Raw genomic sequence first — 20,498 nt, forward strand, 5'->3', positions numbered from 1 at the left:
GTGATTCTGCTGGCTGGGAGCCGGGAGGGAAGAGAGTTCAGCAGTCTCACAGCCTGGTGGATGAAGCTGTTGGTGAGCCTGGTAGTGCGGGAGCGGAGACTTCTGTATCTCTTTCCAGAGGGCAGGAGGCTGAACAGACAGTGCGCGGGGTGGGTTGCATCGTTGACAATTGTGATGGCTTTGCGGGTGAGGCGAGTGGTGTAAATGTCTTGCAGGGAGGGGAGTGGTACACCAACTATCCTCTCAGCTGTTCTCACAATACGTTGTAGAGCTTTTCTGTTATAGTCAGTGCAGCTACCGCCCCACACAGTGATGCAGCTGGAGAGGATACTTTCAATAGTTCCTCTGTAGAATGTAGTCAGGATGGGTGGTGGAGCACTTGCCCGCTTGAGTTTGCGCAGGAAGTAGAGGCGCTGTTGTGCTTTCTTGGCCAGTGATGCTGTGTTGGTGGTCCAAGAGAGGTCCTCACTGATGTGCACCCCCAGGACGCATCAACGGGAGTTGGAGTAAAGACAATGAAAGGCATCTACAAACTGCTGAGGGACTCCATACTGGTGTAGGATAGCCCATAGCGATCGTGGCTCAAGAGTTGGGAGTTCGCCTTGTAATCGGAAGGTTGCCGGTTCGAGCCCCGGCTTGGACAGTCTTGGCCGTTGTGTCCTTGGGCAAGACACTTCACCCGTTGCCTACTAGTGGTGGTCAGAGGGCCCGGTGGCGCCAGTGTCCGGCAGCCTCGCCTCTGTCAGTGCGCCCCAGGGTGGCTGTGGCTACAATGTAGCTGCCATCACCAGTGTGTGAATGTGTGTGTGAAAGGGTGGATGACTGGTTGTGTAAAGCGCTTTTTCCTTAGGGACTAGAAAAGCGCTATACAAATACAGGCCATTTACCATAGAGTCGGCCGGTGGACGCTGTCAAAAGTCTTCTCGAAGTCAATGAAATTAATAGAAATCTTCTTTTGGTATTCCAATGTTTGTTCAATGATCATGCGGAGGGTGAAGATTTGCTCGACGCATGATCGGCCACTCCGACAGCCAGCCTGCTCTTCTCGCAATCGTTCATTTACTGCGCATCGTAGCTGATTCAAAAGAACGAGGCAAAACACTTTCCCGGGTACCGACAGCAACGCGATGCCCTGCCAGTTGTTACAGTCACCCAAATCACCTTTCTTTGGAAGTTTGATGATTATTAAACTGATTTCTGTTTTGGTCAGACCACATACAGAGTAATTTGAAAATAATTTTTATGGTCTGTCACTCATCCAAAGCATGGCGGACCCTAGTTGGAAGCCGCCCTTACAAGACTCCTAAACGCCTGCTGGTCAACATCATATGTACCCGATGATTGGACAAAAGGCGTCATCATCAAACTTCCAAAGAAAGGTGATTTGGGTGACTGTAACAACTGGCAGGGCATCACGTTGCTGTCGGTACCCGGGAAAGTGTTTTGCCTCGTTCTTTTGAATCGGCTACGACGCGCAGTAGACGAACGATTGCGAGAAGAGCAATATATATAACTTCAATAATATGTCATTCTTTATTTGCGGTTGTGTCAAGGCTGTCAGGCTGTCAGATCTCAGAGGAAGGCTGTATCTGTTTGGCCTCAGCTCTGAAATCCAACCCCTCACGCTTGAGAGAGCTGGACCTGAGCTACAACCATCCAGGAGACCTAGGGGTAAAGCTACTGACTGCTGGACTAAAGGATCCACAGTGGAGACTGGACAGTCTCAGGTATGGACTCTACTGTTGAACTCACATGCTCTCTCGCAACAAGATCCTCGATAATGAGGAAGCTTCTGAAGGCTCATTCTGGCTTTATTTCTTCCTTCAGCCTGGAGCATAGTGGAGCGCAAAGGCTGAAACCCGGTCTGAAAAAGTGTAAGCATGTTTTTATTCTGCATCATTACAAACTAGTCACATTTCTGCTAAATGTCTCTCACTACATTGGTGAAAAACTCAGCGGTAAACATGTGAACATGTGACATCAGCTGCTCATGTCACAGTACCTGTCACTTGTGACAACACAGTGGTAGCACAAGGATGTGTGCTCAGTCATCCAGCTAAGTAAATCCCAAAGGTTGATTCTTTTCATCTGGACGTTTTCAGTGGGAGAAATGCTGCGTCAATCATCCAAATGACTTCTTCAGTCTCAGCTGACTGCAGGTTTAACCAACCTTATATACAGTACATTTGCATAATGACTGAAACCAGCCCACTGAAGGAACAATGGGCTGGGAGTCAGTTTATGATCATTAATATGCAGTGTTGGGAAGGTTACCTTTAAAATGTATTCCACTACAGATTACAAATTACATACCGTATTTCCCGGACTACAAAGCGCACCTGAATATTAGCCGCACAAGCTAAAATCAGGGAAAAATCCTGTTTTGTACATACATTAGCCGCACCTGACCAAAAGCCGCGGGTGTTTCAATGCTGACTTATCATATGTAAGAGAATATGCACAAAGGGAATTGTCAGGAAAGAGATGGCTGTTTGGAGACACACCCCTTTTATTAATATTTTGAAAAACAAGTTATGGGTACATATTTGCACATGTAGTACATAACAGTAACCTACAGCACACCAGAAAAATAGATTCGGACTACCTTTTAGGCTCAGGTGCAGTGTGTTACTACTTCTTTAACAAGAAGAAAAGTCAGTCATTCACCACCATCTTTCTCTTCTTCCTGCGCACTAAAACCACCAAAGTCCTCTCCTCCAGTGTCGGAAACGAACAGGCTCAGGATGGCTTCGTCATCCACTCTCCGCTTCTCTCCTTCGTTGTCACTTTCAAAACCAAAGAAATCCTTGTTGTCAGTGTCAGAGTCGAACACCCTCAGAAGGGCCGTGGCGGTGTCCTCCTCTCCATCAGGCAGCAGTCCAGCCCTTCAAAATCCGTTGGTGATCGTGGATGTTTTCACACTTTTCCACGTTGTCAGAATCCACCGGTGGAGTTGGGCATAACTTGCTTTTCGCAAGTTTATCGCCGCTCATCATCCACGCCTCCCGCTGAACGCGTAGCGCTACTTTGAAGTTTGTTTTTCGCGCTACTTTGTACGGCACTACGTTGCCTGGCGGACGGACATGTGACTAACATACCACTCTTGAACCCCGATCCTTCCGCCAGGCAACGTAGTGCCGTACAACAGCGGAACAAACAAAACAAATCGTCTTACGATATGACAAAAATCATGGACAATCCATAGAAAAGCCGCACCTGACTAAAAGCCGCAGGGTTCAAAGCTTGTGCAAAAAGTAGCGGCTTATAGCCCGACAATTACGGTATGTATTCTGAATACTTTGGATTACCTATTATATTATCATGCTTTTTACAACTACATGAATGTCCTATTGCTGTGTGATTTATTACTATTACTGAAGGTTACTCTCCACACCAACACCAACTAGATGTTTAAATCTTAATATAAATGAGTAACAGTAGGTGGACATTAGGTAAGGCTGCACTTTTTGCAGCGATCTCGTATAGAAAACTATTCGGCGCGTATATAAAACAGGTCCGCGGCTCCGAACTGTAGTAAAGGGACCTCTGGCTGATACGTCGGGTTCGTGTCGGGCTCGTAGCTGAAAACTAGCTTTACTTTGTTGTCTGGGTCAACTTTGCTAGTGAGAGACAGAGAGAGGCGTTGAAAGGCTGCTGCAACGGGACTTATTGTTTCAGAGGAAAACATGAACACAGTGTACAGTCGAGTCTTAATAGCTTACTCACAGCTGGGCTCGTCAGGCTCTCTGTTTGGCTGCAGTGGTTATTATTATATTTACATGCTTCCAGCTCCCATTTCTGCCCCGTGACAGCTCGTACTTTTCCTTTTTCTCCCTCCCTCGCTCACAGACACATCACGGGTATGACAGTCCATTCTCCCTGCAGCACGAACTACACTGCCCATCAGGCTCCATGCTTTAGGGCTATGCCTCTCTCTGCCTATTGCCTTCATATTAAATGATTTTTTAAAATATTTCTTCACGTCATTATGCGGCTGCAAGTAGAGGTGACATGGGCCGCGAGATTGAGACACAGACATTAGAGCCTCTTAATGTGTGTTTTGTTTGGGGCGTGGAAACCAAAAATAGAGAGCATATAGCCGAACATATGAAACAGGAAAATAACGCTGTGTAATCCCTTAATTTCAGCAAAGTAACTATATTCTGAATATCACCTTTTTAAACGGTAACTGTAACGGAATACAGTTACTCATATTTTGTATTTTAAATACGTAACGCTGGTGCATGTATTACGTTACTCCCCAACACTGTTAATATGCAAATTATTATGAGCCAGAGGTGTGGACTCGAGTCACATGACTTGGACTCGAGTCAGACTCGAGTCATTAATTTTATGACTTTAGACTTGACTTGAAAAAATGTTGTAAGACTTGTGACTTGACTTGGACTTTTACACCAATGACCTGGGACTTGAATTGGACTTGAACCGGTTTACTTGAAAAGACTTGATATTTCACCCCAAATATAAAATTTAACATACATATTATATAGAGATTGAAAATGTGACGTCATTCAGGGGTAAAACCGCAAAGGATTCTGGGAACTCGTGGCAAGAGGTACTAGCACACGCAGGCTTTCAGTTGAAATCAGTCACACAGCGATAAAAAGAAACACAAAAATGCCAAGAAGCTGTTGTATTATTAACTGCAATAGCCGGTCGCATGACAGCCACGGGAAGCCGACGAGTAAAGAGATCGGTTGTTATCGGATTACGACGTTTAAGAGAAATTGTTCGAGCCATGTTTCCGAAGTAACAAAGACGCGACGGATGGCCTGGATTGCAGCCATTCAAAGACCAAATATAACGTCCCAGAACACTCCAGCTCACAGGTTCGTCTGCTCCAAGCATTTACACGAAGGTCAGTGTTTTTTAGTAGTTAATACGTCATTTTCATAACATAATTGGTGATATAGGTTACAAGCAAGTCTGGCGCTGAACAGAAATTGTGGCGCTATGCTCCTTTATTTATTGTGCATAAATAGTGAATTGTCCTGACACAATATTGCGTTTCGCTTCTGTTATTATGGTACATTGACAAAAACATATACTTTTATTCACAGGATAAAACAGTTGATTTGTATCACTAATTGTCCAGTGCGATTACAGCATACAATATTATTGTCACTGCTACATTTCTGTGATGCGTACCAGAAATTATTTCCACTACTAATTAATTACCCTTGAGCTCAAAGGTTATATTAATAAACTGTTAACGAATGTGTATTTATGAAGACGATTTGTGAGACTGGTAAACTTATGATAGGTACGATGGTCTTTACTTTCTACACGGTGCATTTCAAGGTCCTGCACCCATCCGTCGGTAAACTGTACCTGGGCTTGTTGCAGTGACCTGAAGTTACTAAACTTCACGAGTGTATGCACTCACTCCAAGAACCGTATGATTATAAATATGCATATAAATATGCTATGATGAGATAGCTGACTTCATCTAACTAGCAAATGTTGTCCAGGCTACGTTGGTGATGCAGTTTTTTTAATGTGTATGATATTTTTGTCATGCGATTTTAAAGCCGGTCCTACAAGCGCATCCAAGAATAACATGCAGCTTATCTCAGAACTGTCGGTGAAAATTATTCTTGGAGCTAGGTTTAATTGAGCTGCATTTTAAAGAGGTGCAATTTCACAATTTGTGTATATTTTCTAAGTTCACTATTTTGTCATGTGTTGAGAAAAACACAGATTTAAAAATTACATGGTCTAATATTTACATTTAGCATATAACTGCAACATGCTTTTTTCTTTTCTTTTTTTTTTTAAAGACTCGAAAGGACTTGAAATTCAAAATTTCAGACTTGTGACTTTACTCGGACTTTTACACCAGTGACTTGAGACTCGACTCTGACTTGCCTGACATTACTTGAGACTTGACTTGAGACTTGAGGATAAAGACTTGAGACTTACTTGAGACTTGCAAAACAATGACTTGGTCCCACCTCTGTTATGAGCATTGATCAACAACCACTGATCAATAACCATGAGTACCATTCATAGAGAGTTGGGGAATGGATTCAGAGATGGTCTTTCCCTTTTCACGTAAATGGCCTCCCTGACTCCGCCCTCAAACCAGCGTTCCTCCCTGTCCAGGATGTTACATCCTCATCACTGAAAGAGTGTCCACTGGCCTGTAGGTGTAAATAGACTGCAGAGTCCTGGCCTGATGAGGTAGCTCTTCTGTGTTGTGCCATCCTCTCAGCCAGAGGTTGTTTGGTTTCCCCGATGTATAAATCCTGGCAATCCTCCTGCACTTAACAGCGTACACTATGTTACTCTGTTTGTGTCGGGGGACCCGATCCTTGGGATCCTTGGATCAATTTTTGGCGCAGCGTGTTTTGAGCCCACAGAGACTCGGTAAAGAGAGGCGATCACTTCTACTGTCCCCAAAGAGGGAAAAGATCAATTGGACTGTGGAAATTACTGACCTGCAAGTATGTTAAATACTGGCTATAAATTGAGATTGGAATCAGTATTACCAGACATAATGGTGTTGTTGCCATTGCACTTTGTTGACGATAAAATTTGGACTGTTGTTTCTGGGCTTCTTTTTTGTTTGTTTGTTTTTGTTTTTTGTGTGTATGGACAGACTGCAAATCAGTTTCTTATTGGGGACAATAAAGTTACCATTGAACCGACCTATTACACAACAACTACACAGGTTTTATCAAACAAACTCAGGATAGTATTAGGAGAACACCACACATTGTGAAATGACTCTGCTAATAAGTGTAGCTGCAGAGAAAGCATTCGATTCTGTAAGTCTTTTCTGCATGAACTCATCCAGTATCAGCACACTGGCAGCACTATATGACAAACCAAGATCAGTGTGGATCTGACAGACTCATTCTACCTACACAGAGGAACACTACAAGGATGCTGCGCTCCACCACTCCTCACCAATGGATATAAAGGAGAGCAGAAAATGGCCTCATTTGCAGATGATCTTCTGTTAGCTTTAGCACAACCTACCCAAATACTCCCAAAGTTGATGACCATGTTAGAAGAATATGACTAATATTCTCGGTATAAAATTAATATTATACATAAACTAAAGTTTACTTTAACCCATCAAAAGAACTAAGAATGAACTATAATTGGAAGTGGGATAATGAGTCTATTAAATGTTTGGGGGTTACCCTGCGGGGTTCTAAAATGTTTGCGGTTCAACATAAAGTCAGATGTTCAATGGTGGCATCCCCTTTTTGACTTTGAGTTCTCGGATAGAGTCTGTCAGAATGAACATTCTCCCACACATGCTTTATTATTTTCAGTGCCTCCCAAGATCACTCAAACAATTTCTAGAATTGGACAGACTACTTTAGAGACATCTGTGGGAAGAGAGCCAGGGTCAGGTATAAAACACTACCCACATAGCAAAATAGTAATGGCCCGGATCTGGCCCACACAATGTGCTTACACATGGCCCACATACGGCAAAGAATGATGGCCCTTTGGTGGCCCAGATCTGGTTTGCCAGAGGTGGCCCACACATGGGCCAGCACAAGGCCAGCTGCAGACATACTGCTGACATGCGGCCTGGAGGAGCCAGGGATCGAACCACTAACCATCTGAATCAGTAGGTGACCTGCTCTACCTCCTGAGCTACAGCCACCCACTGGCAAGCATGAGTAAACCCTCACTAGGTTTTGGATAAAGTGTACACTCACAAACCTGTCAAACCTGCATTTGAAACGTTGGCTACCGTAGCAGTACCGTATTGCAACATGGCATTTCAGTCTTCTAACTAAAATAGGAAAATAGGAACACAAACAGTGCCATCATTGCCAGTGTCACGGTACTGGGTCGTGTGACCCAGTGTTTGAGTTTTATGTATTTTTGTATTCATTTTTGATCTAGTTAATTTCTAGGTTGCTGTTTATTCCTTTATTACTTAGTTGTTTTCTGTCATCTCCCCCTGTACTCAGTCTCCCTGGTTCGTGTGTCTACCTGTCATGTTTCATGTCTGTGTGGTTATGTTAAGTTCATGTCATGTTTAATCTCCATGTTTCCTGTTTTATTTTGAAAGAGTCCAGCGTTCTTTGTTTATTGTATTTAGTTTCACTTCCCCTGTCCTGTCATTAGGTTTATGTGTGTCAGCTGTGCTCCCATGTGTGGCCTCTTCCCCTAATCATCCTTGTGGGTATTTAGTCTCTGTGTTTCATTCAGTCTGTGTCGCGCCGTCTGTTCATGCACCCTGTTACTCTAGCTGCACGTCATGATTCTAGCCTGCAAGAGTCGGTATCGGACATGTTCATAGTCACTTTCTCCAGTCATGTTTCCCTGCACCTTCATGTGCCAGCACCGAGATCTTGTTCAGTTTTTCATGTCGTGTTCATAGTCTGTCCACAGTACTTCGTCATAGTTCAGTCCTGGTCTTCGTTCATGGTCTTCGTTCATAGCCCTTAGTTTCTCTCAGTTAGGTTCTTAGTTTTGTCATTCCCATAGTTTATGGTTTGTTATTTTGTATCAGCCCTGATTAAAGGCTCGCTTCGAGCTGACCAGTTTTGCCTCCTGCCCTCACAGACCGTGACAGCCAGACCTGGCACACATCTGGCTGACATACACCCTGCCATGACACTGGTCAGTCAGAAGTACCAGCTTGATGCCGGATCCAGGGACGACCTGTTTTCTGTGAGCCTGGGCCACATACACCAAACCACAATCAGGCCAGATGTGGCATGCCATCACATAAACAGTGCCATCTACGCCAGGCCTGGCCCATATCTGGATGACATACCATTTACCATGCCAGAAGTCAGCCAGCAGTGCCGGCTTGACACCAGATCCGGGCCAGAGCTGCCTGCTATGTGGGTACAAGGGGGAATGGGCCTTCCATGTCTATGGGACGATTACTGCGCTGCCCAGATGAGACCATTAATGTGTATATGTTCATCGTCCTACACATCCGGCTGGAAAGAAATAGAGGGGGCATCTGTGAAGGTATTCCTGTTATGGCCCTCCTGGCTGATGGTAAACTACAGGATGAGTTGAAGGTTTCAGAAAAGCTCTGTACTGGATTGTCAGTGTAATGCCCTGAAAACTGTATTTAACACTTGTAAACTAGGTAACCCAAACAAAATGCTGAGATGGTGCACCCACGATTCTGACTTTGTTCCCAACAAAAGTGACGACAGATTTAAAAACCGGTCCCTTTGAGGCTCACGTGCTATATTCACTTCTCCACAAGGTGTTATTTAAGAGTTCTGCAGCTTTACAAAATAAGTATGGTTTAGAAAAAGTCAGACATTAATGAGACCAGCACAATGTTGTGGTTTCCAGACTTTATACTGGAATTCAGGTGTCTAAACAAATATGGACTATAAAAGGAAGCAGTGGGAGGCTGAACTAAATGAAACCTGGGAAAAGTCTGCCAACTTCAGTGGACTTTCACACACTCAACTACATGGAGAAAGTTCTGTTTGAAGATTCAGAGAACACATCTGGGCCGTGGACATGGCTGTCAGGGACTTTGCCACTCGTGGTCTTCTGGGGATGCCATATTATTAGAGGTTACTGGAAGGAAATCCACAGTCACATAAAAATGTTTTTGGTGTTAAGATTCCCTTTAATTGCACTACTATGAATGTGAGTGATGTACCACAAAAGTTGAATAGAAATGAAAAAAACTGTTTGGTCCACTTATGTAAAAAAGTTATTATGAGAAAATGTGTGAAGGTTGAAGCACCTACCATTGAAGAATGGGTTACTATTGTGCATGAAGTTTACATAATAGAAGAGATCACATGTTTTGTTTGGGTTCAAAAAGATCAGTTTTATAGGATCTGTTCAAAACGCTCCGACTACGTAACGCACGTACGTAAGATCTGACTAGAGTTGGATGTCTCGAGACCAGTCTCAAGACCACTTTTATGTGGTCTTGGTCTTGCCTTGGTCTCGACGGACTTTGGTCTTGGTTTTGTCTTGGTCTCACTGTCTCGGTCTCGCTGTCTCAGATCGACATAGTGGTCAGGAGATTTGGAATCAACAGTATCCATGACACACAACGTAACGTTCGATAATGTGTCATGCACAAAAGCATCAGCTCTAAGAGCCGTGCTTACAGAGCGCTTTGTAGTGAATCAGAAGAGTCGACTCCCATTGAGCGAGAGCCGCTCCTCACTTAATTTCCTTTGGCTGCTCAGCTCTCACACAGTGGCTCAGCTATGCTCCAATCCCTCCATATTTTGGCCAATCACATGCAAGGATATAGGATAATATCATTATGTGAAAAACAGAGAGGGTGATGGACGCGACAGTCAAGTGGAGCATACAGGGAGTGCAGAATTATTAGGCAAATGAGTATTTTGTCCACATCATCCTCTTCATGCATGTTGTCTTACTCCAAGCTGTATAGGCTCGAAAGCCTACTACCAATTAAGCATATTAGGTGATGTGCATCTCTGTAATGAGAAGGGGTGTGGTCTAATGACATAAACACCCTATATCAGGTGTGCATAATTATTAGGCAACGTCCTTCCCTTTGGCAAAATGGGTCAAAAGAAGGACTTGACAGGCTCAGAAAAGTCAAAAATAGTGAGATATCTTGCAGAGGGATGCAGCAGTCTCAAAATTGCAAAGCTTCTGAAGCGTGATCATCGAACAATCAAGCGTTTCATTCAAAATAGTCAACAGGGTCGCAAGAAGCGTGTGGAAAAACCAAGGCGCAAAATAACTGCCCATGAACTGAGAAAAGTCAAGCGTGCAGCTGCCAAGATGCCACTTGCCACCAGTTTGGCCATATTTCAGAGCTGCAACATCACTGGAGTGCCCAAAAGCACAAGGTGTGCAATACTCAGAGACATGGCCAAGGTAAGAAAGGCTGAAAGACGACCACCACTGAACAAGACACACAAGCTGAAACGTCAAGACCGGGTCAAGAAATATCTCAAGACTGGTTTTTCTAAGGTTTTATGGACTGATGAAATGAGAGTGAGTCTTGATGGGCCAGATGGATGGGCCCGTGGCTGGATTGGTAAAGGGCAGAGAGCTCCAGTCCGACTCAGACGCCAGCAAGGTGGAGGTGGAGTACTGCTTTGGGCTGCTATCATCAAAGATGAGCTTGTGGGGCCTTTTCGGGTTGAGGATGGAGTCAAGCTCAACTCCCAGTCCTACTGCCAGTTTCTGGAAGACACCTTCTTCAAGCAGTGGTACAGGAAGAAGTCTGCATCCTTCAAGAAAAACATGATTTTCATGCAGGACAATGCTCCATCACACGCGTCCAAGTACTCCACAGCGTGGCTGGCAAGAAAGGGTATAAAAGAAGAAAAACTAATGACATGGCCACCTTGTTCACCTGATCTGAACCCCATTGAGAACCTGTGGTCCATCATCAAATGTGAGATTTACAAGGAGGGAAAACAGTACACCTCTCTGAACAGTGTCTGGGAGGCTGTGGTTGCTGCTGCACGCAATGTTGATGGTGAACAGATCAAAACACTGACAGAATCCATGGATGGCAGGCTTTTGAGTGTCCTTGCAAAGAAAGGTGGCTATATTGGTCGCTGATTTGTTTTTGTTTTGTTTTTGAATGTCAGAAATGTATATTTGTGAATGTGGAGATGTTATATTGGTTTCACTGGTAAAAAGAAATAATTGAAATGGGTATATATTTGTTTTTTGTTAAGTTGCCTAATAATTATGCACAGTAATAGTCACCTGCACACACAGATATCCCCCTAAAATAGCTAAAACTAAAAACAAACTAAAAACTACTTCCAAAAACATTCAGCTTTGATATTAATGAGTTTTTTGGGTTCATTGAGAACATGGTTGTTGTTCAATAATAAAATTATTCCTCAAAAATACTTATCTAATAATTCTGCACTCCCTGTATGTCTGTCCTCTCAGTGAGTGAGTAGACAGCTGTGAGGAGGGCTGTGCATCGCAAAAACACATAAATATGCCTGAGACCCGTAAACGAAGCAGCATCTGGCTGCAGTTTAAAGACTGCAGCCAGATGCTGCTTTGGGATGAACCGTCTCGGTCTTATCTTGACTCGGTCTGTCTTGGTCCTGGTTTAGACTACAAGTCTAGATCTGACTTCACGTACAACCACAGTACTTAACTATTGTTTGTAGCTAACTTTCAATTAAACCTCCACAGTTTTCATTCTTTCTGGGTTTTTTTTTTTCATTTCTCACAACCAGTGATGCTTTTCTAACTTCAACAACAGAAATAAAAAGAAAATGATTAAATGACCACACCACAGTGTTGGTCCCTTTATATCCCAATAGTAACTTTTTAGATTGTATTTATTTAAACATCACTTTCAGTCTGGTGTTAATGATGCTTTGTTTTTCTCCCACTCTCAGATTTCTGTGAACTTGCACTGGATGCAAACACAGCAAACAGGAAACTCAAACTGTCAGACAACAACAGGCAGGTGACGGCAGTGACAGAGAAGCAGCCTTTTTCTGTTCATCCAGAGAGGTTTGACGTCTGGCTTCAGCTGCTATGTACCACTGGGCTGACTGGTCGCTGTTACTGGGAGGTCGAGTGGAAAGGATTTGTTTTTATAGCAGTGAGTTACAGGAGCGTCAGAAGGAGAGGAAACAGTTATGACTGCAGGTTTGGAGGGAACGATCACTCCTGGAGTCTGAGGTGTGCTGAAGATGAAAGTTTCTCGGTTTGGCACAATAACAGAGAAACAGCCATCCCCTCCTCCTCCTCCGCCTCTCACAGAGTAGCGGTGTATGTGGATTGGCCCGCTGGTACTCTGACCTTCTACAGAATTTCTTCCGGCTCACCGATCCATCTCTACACCTTCCACACCACCTTCAGCAAACCCCTGTACCCTGGGTTCTGGTTAGTGTCACATGGTTCTTCAGTGTCCCTCTGCTCACTGTAGCACGTGCGGTTGCTGGCAGAAAGGTTTTGATTTTGAGTGTTGAACATATGAAGTATGTGTGGGGATGGTCTAACAGATGGCAGAGTGTTAACACAGTCATGTGACATTCTGCTTGTATAATAAAACCTGTACTTTATGTTTTATAAATTCTGTAAACATCAAAAATTTCTCTTTTTAAAATCAGTTTTCTCCTGTCTGCGTACAAACTGTGATTCAAAGCATAAAATAAACCACATTATTTGTCATGTGTCATTGTGTGGTTGGCAGCTTTCAGAGGCCACGGAGAGAGGAACTTCACTCAGACAGGTTTATTGTTGGAGCTTAGAGAACAAAATGCAAAAGTAACAGAAAACTCGGACTAAACTAGAGTCGAGAACCTAGTGGTTGCTAAACAAACAAACAGTGCACACACATGGGAAAGGTGTGATGAGGATGTGACAAAGACCAGAGGGAGACTCAGACAATAAGGACGCAGGAGGGAATCAGGGCAGAGAGGACACACCCGGGGAACGTGGCTGAAAGGAATCTAAAGGATGACACACAGGAAGTAATAATAATCAAATCAAATCAAATCAAATCACTTTTATTGTCACATCACATGCGCAGGTACATTGGTACAGCACATGTGAGTGAAATTCTTGTGTGCGAGCTTCACAAGCAACAGAGTTGTGCAAAATACAATAATGTAAACAAGCAAAATACAAGAATGGCTACATCTGAAACTAATAAATATATGTACAATATATAATAGTATATGCATTTCTGGATGTGTATACTAAATATTTTTCTACGTGTGTGTGTGTGTACACATATTTTACAAATTAAATAGAGTAAACAATAAATAAAATATATAAAATAAATAAAATAAAATATACAGAGTGAGACATGTGCAAAACAGTGGCATTACTGTACAGTACGGAGTGCATAATGTTAAAGTTCCAGTAGTGAAGCTGAGGTGTCTATGAAGTGTTCAGCAGTCTGATGGCCTGGTGGAAGAAGCTGTCTCTCAGTCTGCTGGTACGGGACCGGATGCTGCAGAACCTCCTTCCTGATGGAAGTAGTCTGAACAGTTTATGGCTGGGGTGACTGGAGTCCTTGATGATCCTCCCCGCTTTCCTCAGGCACCGCTTCCTGTAGATGTCTTGGAGGGAGGGAAGCTCACCTCCAATTATCCGTTCAGAGCACCGCACTACTCGCTGGAGAGCTTTGCAGTTGTAGGCGGTGCTGTTGCCATACCAGGTGGTGATGCATCCAGTGAGGATGCTCTCAATGGCACAGTGATAGAAGGTCCTGAGGATGCGGGGGCTCATGCCGAATCTTTTCAGTCTCCTGAGAAAGAAGAGGCGCTGCTGCGCCTTCTTCACTGTTTTGTTTGTGTGTACTGACCACGTAAGATCCTCAGCCAGATGTACGCCAAGGAACCGGAAGCTGCTCACTCTCTCCACAGCAGCGCCGCTGATGGTGATGGGGGTGTGTACTTCTCTGCACCTCTGGAAGTCCACTATCAACTCCTTTGTCTTTGTGACGTTGAGGGTGAGATGGTTGTCTTGACACCAGTGGGTCAGGGCGCTGACCTCCTCCCTGTAAGCCGTCTCATCACCATTGGTGATAAGACCCACCACTGTAGTGTCGTCCGCAAACTTCACAATGATGTTGGAGTTGTTAGTGGCTGTGCAGTCGTAGGTGTAGAGTGAGTACAGGAGAGGGCTCAGTACACACCCCTGTGGAGCACCAGTGTTCAGTGTGACGGGGGATGAGGTGATGCTGCCCAGTCTGACCACCTGGCGTCTGTCAGACAGGAAGCTAAGGATCCAGCTGCAGAGGGAGCTGCTCAGTCCTAGATCCTGCAGTTTCCTGTCCAGCTTCGAGGGAACGATGGTATTGAATGCTGAGCTGTAATCTACAAACAGCATCCTCACATACGTGTCTCTCTTCTCCAGGTGTGACAGGGCAGTATGTAGTGTCAGGGCTATGGCATCATCAGTGGACCTGTTGTGGCGGTATGCGAACTGTAGAGGGTCCAGTGAGTCGGGTAGTGCAGAGCAGATGAAGTCCCTGACCAGCTTCTCGAAGCATTTGCTTACGATGGGGGTCAGGGCTACAGGTCGCCAGTCGTTCAATGAGGAGATGGTGGAGGATTTGGGTACAGGGACGATGGTGGCCATTTTGAAGCAGGCTGGGACTACAGACAGAGAGAGGGAAAGGTTGAAGATGTGCGTGAACACTCCAGCCAGCTGAGCCGCGCATGACTTGAGGACGCGGCCGGGAATCCCGTCCGGACCAGTAGCTTTGCGTGCGTTCACCTTCCTGAAGCACCTCCACACATCCTCCTCAGACACAGTGTGCGCCCTGACGTCATCCGCGGTGCGCACACTGTCCGGTCTCGTGGTGTTCGCTGTGTCAAATCTAGCGTAGAATACGTTTAGATCCTCACACAGAGAGGCCGTGGTCTGCGGTGTGCTGGTTTTCCCTCTAAAGTCTGTGATCGTGTTTAGTCCCTGCCACATCCTCCGAGGGTTGTCAAACTGTTGCTCCACCCTGTCCCTGTACTCACGTTTGGCTGCTTTGATCGTCTTCCGGAGTTGGTAATGTGCGTGTTTGTAGTCCGATGTGTTCGCGGAGGCAAAGGCGGTGTTCCGTGCCGCCAGTGCCGCGCGAACATCTCCGTTAATCCAGGGTTTTTGATTTGGGAAGGATTTAACTGTTCTGGATGGGACGACATCTTCCACCATTTCCTGATAAATCCACAGACTGAGTCTGTGTATTCATCAATGTCCCTAGCAGCCACGTGAAACATTTCCCAGTCCGCGTGATCAAAACAGTCCCGCAGCGCAGACTCCGATTGGTCCGTCCAACAGTGCACCGCCCTCCGGGTTGGAGCTTCCTGTTTCAGCTTCTGCCTGTAGACGGGCAGGAGCAGGATGGAGCGGTGATCTGATTGGCCGAATGGGGCGCGGGGGAGGGCTTTGTACGCATCCCGGAAAGAGGTGTAGCAGTGGTCGAGTAGCCGGTTTCCACGTGTGTTGAAAAGGATGTGTTGATGGAGTTTTGGTGAGACTTTCTTCAGGTTTCCCTTATTAAAGTCTCCGGCTGTGATAAACGCTGCCTCTGGGTGTGCGGTTTCCTCGCTGCTGATCGCGCTGTACAGTTCCCTGAGTGCTCGGTCAGTGTCGGCTTGTGGGGGAATGTAAACAGCCGTAATAATCACTGCTGTAAATTCCCTCGGTAGCCAGAATGGCCGGCACTTAATCATCAGGTACTCCAGGTCCGGTGAGCAGAAGGATTTGACCGGGTGCACGTTCGCATAATCACACCAGCTGTTGTTGATCATGATCATACAATGTATTAATAATAATACATTTTATTATAGTATGGTGCTCCAGGAGTATGGGGTGTTTGGCCCATTGCTACGGGAACGCCTTGGTGTTCCCTCGACAAGCTGGAGGAGGTGGCTGAGAAGAGGGAGGTCTGGGCTTCTCTGCTTCGGCTGCTGCCCCCGCGACCCAGCCTGGATAAGTGGGAGAAGATGGATGGATGGACATTTTATTTTTAGGCACCATTAAAGATCATCAAGGTCACCTTACATTAGTACAACAAAATAAAAACATAAAGGTAATTGAAAAATAAAGAACAAGTATAAAAGCTAAACAAGGTAAAAAAAAAAAAAAAGATAAAGATGGAGTCACGATGAAGGGTACGCAATCCTGAAAAGATGGGTTTGAAGATTTAAAAGTAGAGACAGAGTTTGTAGCCCGGAGATCTGGTGTCAGAGCATCCAAAGTCTCTGAGTCCTGTCAGGCGAGCAGGTGGAGCAGACAGACAGGAGGCTGAAGAAGAGCGTACGAGAGTGCAAGCACGTACGGAGGAGATCAGGTAAATATGGAGGGGCGAGGTTATGAAACTGGAAGCCAAAGGAGCTGTTTAAGTACAGCTGTTATATGTTCAATGGATCTAATTCTGGATATAATACGAGCAGCTGTATTTTGAACTAACTGCAGTTTACGGAGAGATTTATGAGGCAGACCACAGAGGAGAGAATTCCAGTAATCAAAACGAGAGGTGACAAGAGCATGGTCGAGTAAGGCGGTACTGTTTGGAGCGAGAGAAGGACGAAGATGGGTAATATTACGAAGATGAAAATATAATTTATATGTGCTGTAAAGGAAAGAGTGCTGTTGAGGATGACACCAAGACTCTTAACCTGGTGTGGCAGCAGAGTTATCGATGGACAATGAAAGACTGCTGGTTGGAACTTTAGTTGGTTTTGATTTGATGCCTGTTAGAATAAATTCAGTTTTATTGCCATTAAGTGTGAGAAAGAACAGGACGCACATGAAACGGGACTATCAAAATAAGACAGGAAACAAAACACACTCACAGGCCGTGACCCAGACTAGAGACACACACAGAGACACGACGCAAGGCTAACCTGAAACAACCAGCAGAGACATGGAGACAAGGACCACAGATGAAGATAACCAAAAATACTAACTCGCTTGTTTTAAATCAAGAACAGTAATAACATACAGTTCAAAATAAGAACAACTGTGCAGGGCAGGTTAGAAGGAGCATAAGAACAAAAAAACAAAACAGTGTATTTTGCTTTGTTAACGCTCTGCATAAATAAAAATCACCACAATGTCTTGTTGAATAAGGATGCACATCTGAAAAAATGGTGAATCACCAGTTAAATATACATACTTATAATACAAAGAGATATGCAGTATGTATTAAATATTAAATATCACATTCAATATTGTCATGATTTTGTATTTTATAAAAACAGGAGCAGATGAAAAAAGCGTATTTGGGAAATTCATCACTGCAGAAATGTCTTTTTCTTTTAGATGAATTGACATGTAGCACCTCAAACACTATTACAACACACCTGAGGCCAAAATTATTTGGCCCATTCCTCCCTTGCAGATCGCTCTAGCTGGTCCAAACTGCACAGTTTCCAGGCATGGACATTCATTTTGAGCGCTCGCCACAGATTCTCGGTAGGATTTGGCCTCTGTGGATCTTGGTTTTGGTATCCTTGATGCTTTCGGTCATTATCTTGTTGCCAGAGCCAGCGATGACCCAAGCCTCGACTATGAGCAGATTTCTGCATGTTCTCTATGTTTATGTTTATTCATATGTTTAACTGTGGGAACTGTTCCTGGGGTTGAAGGCCTGTCCTTTTCTTCGCCAAACATAAGCAACATCCATGTGCCCAAACAGTTCCAGTTTAGTCTCATCAGACAAAAGCACAGACTTCCAAAACTCATCTTTACCTTTCAGATGTTCACAGGCAAACCTCAGTGGGGGCTGTGATGCGCTGCTCTTTGAGCAAACACTGATGACACAGCAGCAGTTGAAACAAAGGTTTTTAAGATTCATTTTGTCAGAGTGACAGACAGAGCTCATTGAGCAGGTGTGAGCCTGGTTGCTATAGCAACTCCAGCCAGTGGCACCACACACACACACACACACACACACAGATAAACACACACACACACACACACACACACACGCAGACAGACACACAGACACACACACACACACACGCAGACAGACACACAGACACACACACACACACACACACACACACACACACGCAGACAGACACACAGACACACACACACACACACACACACACACACACGCAGACAGACACACAGACACACACACACACACACACACGCAGACAGACACACAGACACACACACACACACAGACACACAGACACACACACACACACACACACGCAGACAGACACACAGACACACACACACACACACGCAGACAGACCTCTCTCGGTTGATGGCGTAGTCAACTCTTTCATCTCTATATGTACTTCTATTTTGGATACTGTGGCTCCAGTAAAGATTCAACACCGTAAAACCTCACGCCAACCTTGGCTAAATGAATCCATCCTCGCTCTTAGACGTGAATGTCGTCGAGCTGAGAGAAGATGGAAAAAAGATCAACTTCAGGTGTCCCTAGACATCCTGCATATGAGCCGGTCTAAATTCCAGAAGGCTGCCAAAATGGCAAAAACTTCTTTTTTATCAAACATTATTGCGAATAACAGCCATAATCCTCGAGTCCTGTTTAAAATCTTTAATTCAGTGGTTAATCCCTGTTCGGATGTTTCAATGGGTGCCTCCCTGGCCCTCTGCGAAAAATTTCTAAATTATTTTATAGATAAAATCTCATTGTTAAGGGCCACACATTCTTTGGTAGTAAATCAAGCCCCAGCTTCTGAATGTTCAACGGTTTTACAACAGTTCGAACCTGTGTCATTTTTGACTTTAAAGGAAATAATTAATAATCTGAGAAGCTCAAATTCTTTGCACGACATTATTCCCTCTCGTATCATTAAGGATGCATTGAATACAATCGGGTCTTGTATTTTATTTCTAATGAACTTCTCACTGTCATCTGGCTATGTTCCGACTGTCTTTAAACATGCAGTCGTGCAACCTGTTATCAAGAAAAGTACCCTTGATCGTAACATTCTAGCTAATTACAGGCCGATTTCTAAACTTCCTTTTATGTCAAAAGTCTTAGAGAAAATAGTGCTTCAGCAACTACAGACCTATTTAGAGAGAAACGGTATAAGTGATAAATTTCAGTCTGGATTTAGACCGCGTCACAGCACCGAAACTGCCCTACTAAGAGTCTTTAATGACCTCTTAATTGCTGACTCTGGGCGCTCTGCGGTCTTAGTACTATTGGATTTGACCTCAGCCTTTGATACGGTTGATCATGATATCCTTTTGGCAAGATTGGAACATGTAGTAGGCCTCAAAGGAAATGTTTTATCTTGGTTTAAATCATATTTTTCTGAGAGGTCGTTCTCCGTCACGATGGGAAAATATTCCTCTTCTTCTGCCCGTTTCCGCTGTGGTGTGCCCCAGGGCTCGGTACTGGGTCCTGTGTTGTTTTCTCTGTATATGTTGCCCTTGAGCTCCATTTTTGAAAAACACAATGTCTCTTTTCACTGTTACGCTGATGATATTCAAATCTACCTTCACCTGACTGGGGATGCTTTATCCTCACCACATCCTCTGTTTGACTGTCTGAGTGATGTCAAGGACTGGTTATCACGTAACTTTCTTACTTTAAATGGAAAGAAGACAGAAATTATTGTTTTTGACCGAAATATGCTTCTGGGACAATTGACTGACACATTTGGGCCTGTTGCTAACTACCTTACTGATACTGCCAGGAATCTTGGAGTTTTCATGGATAGTTCCTTCAAACTTGACAAACAGGTCTCTACTGTGGTAAAAACTAGCTTTCATCAACTACGCCTAATCTCTATGGCTAAACCCTACATACCACACAAAGATATGGAGAAACTCATTCATGCTTTCATTACGTCAAGACTGGACTATTGTAACTCACTCTACTTGGGTCTACAATCTTCTCTTCTGCAGCGTCTGCAGCTGGTCCAGAATGCCGCAGCACGTCTCTTGACCGGCACTAGAAAGTTTGACTCTATCACCCCTGTTCTGAAAAATTTACACTGGCTTCCTATCAAATATCGAATTGATTTTAAAATTTTATTGTTTACTTATAAAATTCTAAACAATATGGCACCTGACTACTTAGCTGATCTCCTCTG

General features: G+C 44.3%; 1 protein-coding gene across 1 annotated transcript in view; it reads left to right on the forward strand.

Moving 5' to 3' along the window:
- The window catches only part of LOC120742638 (NACHT, LRR and PYD domains-containing protein 3-like), a 38,934-nt gene extending 25,529 nt beyond the window's left edge, over positions 1-13,405 (forward strand). Inside the window, exons 5-7 of the mRNA XM_040046062.1 lie at positions 1,554-1,727; positions 1,828-1,874; positions 12,348-13,405. Of these exons, the coding sequence (XP_039901996.1) occupies positions 1,554-1,727; positions 1,828-1,874; positions 12,348-12,883 (757 nt within the window). The 3' untranslated portion in view covers positions 12,884-13,405. The remainder of the gene's footprint in view (positions 1-1,553; positions 1,728-1,827; positions 1,875-12,347) is intronic.
- Positions 13,406-20,498: the final 7,093 nt, after the last annotated feature.

Source organism: Simochromis diagramma, unplaced genomic scaffold (genome assembly GCF_900408965.1).
Source record: "Simochromis diagramma unplaced genomic scaffold, fSimDia1.1 OVJJ01000178.1, whole genome shotgun sequence".
In the NCBI taxonomy this organism is placed as follows: domain Eukaryota; kingdom Metazoa; phylum Chordata; class Actinopteri; order Cichliformes; family Cichlidae; genus Simochromis; species Simochromis diagramma.